Raw genomic sequence first — 6,894 nt, 5'->3', positions numbered from 1 at the left:
ACCAAGCCTGCGCGCACATGTGGCAGTCATAAACAATCTAAAAATATACAGTCCACTTAAAATACGAAGGAAAAAACATACAACGTTTTGGGCCGCACGCACACATGCGCACTGTAGGTAGCCTCAACTAATGTCACAGTCGCATGTAGATATAGGACGCTCAACGACTAGATAGTGAGGAAAAGGGGAAATAGAGGTCGACCAATAGCAGCAGGACAACTAGGCGATAAGAAGGATGCGCACATGCACATTAGAAATGAATAAGCAATAGCTGAATCACCATGTCCAAGTTATCAGCGCTAGCATGTAAGACAACTGTAGAACCTAATTTCAATGAAGATCGTAAGGAAAAATTGTATAAAAACCCGGCATTTGCCAAAAATAAACTGAGATCATCTTTGGAAATTCAAGCGTATGTTTATTTCTAAGCCTTCTGGCGGAGCGAGTGTTTTTGCTCTAGGTGATCTTCACTTGATGCGTATATACTCTGCAACAGAAAGAGAAACTAATCGTTTATATAAGATGAATGATTTGGTGGCTATTAAGCGCACGCAGAACGGAACAGGGTTAAAATTAAAAGGAAAGTTTTTTAGATCTTATCAAGTAATTAAAGTAAAGAATCATGGCAGGTATGAGGTAGAGAAAATCGGAATTGGCGAAGGACCTTGTAGAACATTGACTGTTTCGGAATTTGGGACTCCTTCGGGTCGAAGGATACGTCTGGACTGCCGAATGTGGGAATCCAAGATGCGCCACAATTAGAGAGAACAACAAGAAGTGGCCGACGCTACTAAATGTCGCTCTCATTTGTAGCTTTGCTCTCTTGCCATTGCATTTCACCATACTTTTAAACGACAGTTGCCAACAAGTGAATAACTTTCGATCCTATATATACTTGTATATTATTTTCGCATTTCTTTATTTTAATTTCTCTATCTCTTTTTTTTTGTTTTGGGAGTATAATTGATTATTTATAGAAACAAATTCGATTTGAGAATATTCTTAATATCTTATTTTTTTCACAATATTCTGTTTAAACTTACTGTATGCTTAAATTGCATATATATATTTTTTTTATTTCTTTGCTTATTTTTTTTCATCATTTTTTTTCACTTGTTGTTTTAACATTGATCCAGGGACAGCTCGTAATTACAAAAATTCTTAGAATTTTTCTTACAGATAAAAAAGTATACATATTCATATTTTAACTTAATTATGCATTACAAGTTTTTATTTTGGCTTAACTATTAATTTTTCCACTTCGGTGTTTTCCTTCCCGGTCGTCTGGGGCCCATGGGCTCAGGCGGTGCGGGCTGGTCATCGCACAACCTTGGCCACCTTAAAAAGGTTGGCGGTGCCAGTGCTGGTCCTTAATCACTTCTGGAACGGGAACAGGTGATCACGCCTTCACCGAGACGCTTGCTTGCGTCGTCCAGGACGTTGCCCACATGATCCACACACATTGAATTTTCTCCTGCAACTCGACCTGCTTTTCTTTCATCTCGTAGTATTATATAATTTCGAGACGCTGTTGCTGGACGAGACGTCCCTTCTCCATGTTAAACTGTTTTTGTACATCAGCATCGCTAAAAGCCATCTTGAGAGATTTTTTTTTTCGTTTTCATGAAGTTGCTCTAGCTCGGTTTGGAAGTACTTGCACTTCACGTCAAAGTCCATAATGCTATTGCGATTGACTAGCAATGGCACATCCGACAGATCCATAGACAGTTGTTATTCTCGTATATTTTTTAATACTTTTTCCGAATGCACCGAACTTTTAATCACAATAATGCAGAAATTTATAATTTTTGTAGTTCGTGTCCTGTCATGTAGTAATATCACGCACTGTTGTTGTTTGTTGAGTTAGCCCCTAGTAATAAACTAGTAGCTAGGTATTTTTACAATCGGTACTTGAACCAAGTGTAATTCGGAGGAGCTCAAAGGGAATTTGAGATCATAAGAGCACGAGTGTTCTTTTTGTTCTGTCTTTATTAACGAAAGAAAAAAGAAAACAAACTTGCACAGCGTACACACATAAGGCATGTTTGTACAAAATTTGTTGTCTCTAGCTCATATAGTCTCTGAGATCCAGGTGTATGGACGGACAGACTGACAGACGAACAGGCAGACAGACAGACAGACAGGGCTAGATCGACTCGTCTCGTCATGCTGATCAAGAATATATATACTTTGTGGGGTCTGCCACGCCTCCTTCTGCCTCTTACATTTTCAGCTCCCGCAAACCAAATATATTCTTGTACATTTTATGTACAGAGTATAAAAATAAAACAAACTCGTATAGCGTACACACATAAGGCATCTTTGTGCAAAATTTGGTGTCTTTATCTCTTATAGTCTCTGTGATTCAGGTGTTCATACGGACAGACAGACAGGGCTAGATCGACTCGTCCCGCTGATCAAGAACATATGTACTTTGTGGGATCTGCCACGCCTCCTTCTGCCTGTTAAATTCTTCAGCTCCCGCAAACCTATACTCTTGTGCATTTAATTTACAGAGTATAAAAGGGTACTTAGCCCGAATTAGCCCTTTTTCTGAGTCATTCCTAGTCCTCTTCTTGTCCCCAGCTATTAAATCCTCCTTTTAGCCTTTTTTCTTCGTATCCAAAATTTGCATTTAGCCACTTTGCCGAGGTTATCTGCTGGCATTCCTAAGGAGTGCCCACCTGACAAAAAATTTTGCAACAGTGGAGGAAACCATAAGGTCAACTATAGAGGTTACTCTGTCTTAAAAAGTCGCATAAGCCAACAAAGAAGCACAGTTCAAAACACAGTTATTCGACAAAATTTGTCGTACATTCCATAAACTACTGCCCACTGCAAGCCCATCCAAATTGCCTAGGGGGAATTGAATCAATACAATGGAAACAATACAATGGTAGCAATACAATAAACAATGCAGCAACTTATGCGCAATGAAAATCTCCTCCTGGAGCTCTTAATCAGGCAGAAATTTACTTAAATGGCTTCTTTAAATATATCTTTCTGGAATGTGAATGGCATTTCATAGCAGAAATGCGAGTACTTGCAGTTCCTCCATCATCATTGACATCATGCTTATATCAGAGCCTCAATTAACGACCAAAAACTTTTTATCTCAATGGCTACAACTTCAAAGCGAGAAATCATCCTGATGGTAACCCTCATTGAGGTATTGGCATTCTTATCAAGCATCGCATCAGGCATTACCCGTTGCCACCATTTCCTACAATAATTCATATTGAAACTCAAAGCATTTACTTAAACCTAGCCGCAGTATACTTCCCACGGCGCTTCTCAGTTTCTGAAGCAGAAATTGTTAATTTCTTCGACCTGCTAGGTGACCGCTTTTTAGCATCTGGTGACTACAATGCCAAACACACACATTGGGGACCCCGACTCATCAACCCTAAACGATGAGAACTATATAAAGCTATAATCACACCACAAAACAAGCTTGACTTTATTTCTCCAGGCTGATCCAAAGAAGCAATCTGACTTGATTTATTTTGATGCCACGTACTCTGATTCGTGTGAAGCACTTAACAGAGATATCATCGGATCACTCTCCAATCCTTCTTCACCTTTACGACCACCGACAGTTCTCGGAACACCAACACTTTCTAACTTCTATCAAAACATATTCAGCGGTGTCCCAGAAATCTCTTCCGCCCAAGCTTCGCCTCAAAACCAATTCCCAATCCACAGAAATCGCGTTTGGGAACTTACAAATGGATGTTTGCTTTGCTAGGAGTTTTGATTAAAAACACTAACAAAGACATTTTTCATAAAAGTAATCATTGGAATATAAACCTTATAGTTTTTCTGAACAATCTGCATTAAACATATTAAAAAAAAATTTTTTTTTATTCCTTTTTACTCCGCTTGGGAGCTTAGGGCTTCTACAAGAACATTTTTCCATCTGACTCTCAATTTCTAGCCCTCTGTCTGTCTTGGCTGTATCCCATGTGGTGTTGTTTCTGGGTTAAATTCTGAAGGTAATCCGCCGCCAGGTTGTCGTCTTTTTTTTTAGGTCTGTCGACCCACCCGATTGTTTCCTTGGAAGTGTTCTTCCAGAGTATCCGTAACATCGACATCGAAGTGGAGCCGTTTTGGGTTCATTTGTCTTGTATAAGTTTCAATAATCATTTGTTGTAAGTCGACCTGGTGATTGGCCAGATGCGACTTATCCCAGTGGTGGGGCTGCCACCTGTAGCCGCCAGGGAGAGGCGTCTTGGGCGGGTTATACTATTGTGTTGTCCAGATAGCGTGGATGGATGTGTTCTTTTTGGTGGATAAATGACCACGACGTTGAAGGCATGTATTTGTGTGAAAATAGTTGCTATACAGCTAGCATTTCCACATCCTCATCGAGCATCAGTCGTCTCTGATAGCTCTGCGTCACTCGTGTGCTCAGGGCCTCCGGCTAGCTGTTACATTGACGACAAAATCGTCTACTCCGGTTCTCACGAGTGTGGGTGCTACTCTTTCAACATGTTTTGAAATTAACGCAAAACTCATTAGCACACAAAAATTTCACAATTTCTACCGACGGTTGATTCCTTATGCAGCAAAAATACAAATTCCTCTTACTTTTTATCTTCAAGGCGCAAGTGGCAAGTGTGAAATAACATGGACGGCAGAAGTAAACAAAGATATCGAAAATTGCAAACATGTGATAACCGAGCAGTATTACTCTCGCCCTTAGCTCAACTATCCCAAAACACAGATGCATCGGATATAGCAATTACAATGTGATGTCTAGGACCCAGTGGGTTTCTTGCCGTTCGTCACTGTGCCTGCAAAAACTAACTAAACCATATGTACCAGCCAGTATACGACGACGAATTTTTAGTACCCAAAAATGTACAACTAGGAATTATAAATTCCCTTTCTCAAATTTTTAAAAACATGTGATAATTTATTTAAAGATTATGCTATTAATGTATCGATATTTGATAGACAAAAATACCAAAATTCCCACTTTCATTATCAGCTTCGTGATTATATTCTTGAGTTCAACAGCACAACTGGTATAAAAAATAATTTAAAATGGGCTGTGATATTATCTGTCACTCGCAACAGTTAAATACTCGTGCCAAACTAACCGTTACTTCATAGTATTCGTCCCTAATGTTCGTGCTTTGAAAACGTTTGTCATAGGTATAGAAGTTCCAATTCTATATTGAAGTACATTTCAGTTAAAGAACGCCAAAAGTTTAGAAAGGTAAAGTAAAAAAAAACGGTAAAAGAATAGAGTAATATCTTACTACTTGCACTTGCATACGTCAAATTCATATAATGGAGGAAATCAACAAAATTTTGCAACAAGGTGAACATGCCACAACTTCAAGCAGCGAAAGTGATTCAGAAATACCACATGGAAAGCCTGCCAAAAGCAGTGTTAACACCGTAACTGTAGCATGTAAAGGTGTAAAGACAAAGCAGAAGAAAAATGGATCGGCCCGTCTACCAACTAGGCGCCCGGATCCTAATGTGTACAACAGGAATGCAATACTTGCCCGTGAAAACCGTCGTAAAAAAAAAGCCTACTTGGAGGCCGTCGAGAAGGAGCTTGATGAAACACGCAATGCCAACAGATCACTCTTGAGGGCACTCAAAAAGCAGTTAAGGGCCAATGTACGGCTGGAGAAGGAAAGAAATTATCTCAAAAAAATTTTAGGTAACTGCAAGGATAAAACGGATTTGACTTCTTTTTTGAATGGGCCGAATATTACATCTGCTGATGAATCTTTATATCCTATAGATACAATTAGCAATGCAGCTAACTTCGGTGGCGCGTGGTGTAAAAACCCACAGAATTCGGAGACCGAATGTGAACCGCATCAGTCACATACAAAGCAACATTCTGCGACTTCGTGGAGTAATTTTCTTGATGATTTATTTGCAGACAATACGATGATGCCTACATTATACAATAATTGGAATGAACTTCCCGACCAAAATAGTATAGTTCTTACAAACATTTCAAACACACCTGTGGAAATAGACAATCAAATTTCCATTTTAGGTGAAGAGCATAATTACTTTAAGCATGGCACAACTTCCAACTATAGTGGAAAAGATGGCACTTGTTTTCATATTGCTGCCGGGACGATTTCGCTAGATTTTTGCCCAAGTTGTCAGTGCAGTTCTAATCGTGTTCCCCCTATGGAGCTGCTGCAAGATAGCTTTGACCACTCAACCAATTATTGTCAGTAGTTGTTTCTTATTTGAAAATCGATTATATTTTATTATTTAAGCTTTATTCTGTAAAGCACTATAATTGTTCCTTAATTAATGTGAATTGTTAATATTCAATAAATATGTATAAGTTAATAATGATATATTTATATACATACATAAGTTAATAATTTGGGTGTTTATCTATATATATATAAATGAAAGTACAGGGTGCGCCATCTTTTATGTCGGTATGTAAACATTGAATATCTTTGAAAATAAACAACCGATTTTCAAGTATGAGATATTTTTATTTAATTTGGTTCTGTACAAATTCTTGAACTGAGGCTTTCAGCACTGGTCTACTCAAATCAATCGGTTCACTAATGACAAAGCCACTCAATATCTACACACCGACATAAAAGATGGCGCATCCTGTATGTATGCATATACATATACACTTAATTCTGTTTTTACATGGTAGATTGGTTCCAGAAACAACCGTCTAAAAAAAGACATTGATCATATGCAAAAATAGGTGATTGGTTCCTTATCTCTAAAGAAATTTATATGAAATGTTTAATTTTCAAACCGCTAAACCGATTTTGATCAAATTTTGTGGCAATATTCAAAGTAGTCCAATGGGTAATCCTGTGTTTCGTGGCAATTCGTCAACGTTATCAACCATCGTTTGGCAAATGCGCGAAAGGGTAT

At 38.4% G+C, this 6,894-nt stretch overlaps 1 protein-coding gene across 3 annotated transcripts; it reads left to right on the top strand.

The window, feature by feature from the left end:
* The first annotated feature begins 5,153 nt into the window (after positions 1-5,153).
* On the top strand, positions 5,154-6,358 carry LOC115629989. Of its 3 annotated transcripts, none has more exons than XR_003995969.1 (3): positions 5,154-5,224; positions 5,330-5,680; positions 5,765-6,358. XR_003995969.1 is itself a non-coding variant. In XM_030526614.1 (3 exons), exons 1-3 carry the CDS (start codon positions 5,299-5,301, stop codon positions 6,217-6,219), a joined length of 774 nt encoding a protein of 257 aa, XP_030382474.1. In that variant the 5' UTR covers positions 5,272-5,298; the 3' UTR covers positions 6,220-6,358. The 3 variants fall into 3 exon arrangements, 2 of the variants coding, with proteins under 2 accessions (XP_030382473.1, XP_030382474.1); XM_030526614.1 differs by lacking the exon at positions 5,154-5,224 and having other exon boundaries at positions 5,272-5,680; positions 5,765-5,965; positions 6,029-6,358; XM_030526613.1 differs by lacking the exon at positions 5,154-5,224 and having other exon boundaries at positions 5,271-5,680.
* Positions 6,359-6,894: the final 536 nt, after the last annotated feature.

Source organism: Scaptodrosophila lebanonensis, unplaced genomic scaffold, assembly GCF_003285725.1.
Source record: "Scaptodrosophila lebanonensis strain 11010-0011.00,11010-0021.00 unplaced genomic scaffold, SlebRS2 tig00000197-arrow-arrow-pilon, whole genome shotgun sequence".
In the NCBI taxonomy this organism is placed as follows: Eukaryota; Metazoa; Arthropoda; class Insecta; order Diptera; family Drosophilidae; genus Scaptodrosophila; species Scaptodrosophila lebanonensis.
Note: the sequence above shows the minus strand (reverse complement) of the source record. Positions and strands in the feature narration are given on the sequence as shown.

What these genes read in the sequence shown, in the direction of transcription:
- LOC115629989 (XM_030526613.1), top strand. Translation starts at nt 5,299, where the DNA reads ATGGAGGAAATCAACAAAATTTTGCAACAAGGTGAACATGCCACAACT. An exon ending in TTATCTCAAAAAAATTTTAG is followed by an intron (nt 5,681 to 5,764) that starts GTAACTGCAAGG and finishes TATATCCTATAG; the next exon opens with ATACAATTAGCAATGCAGCT.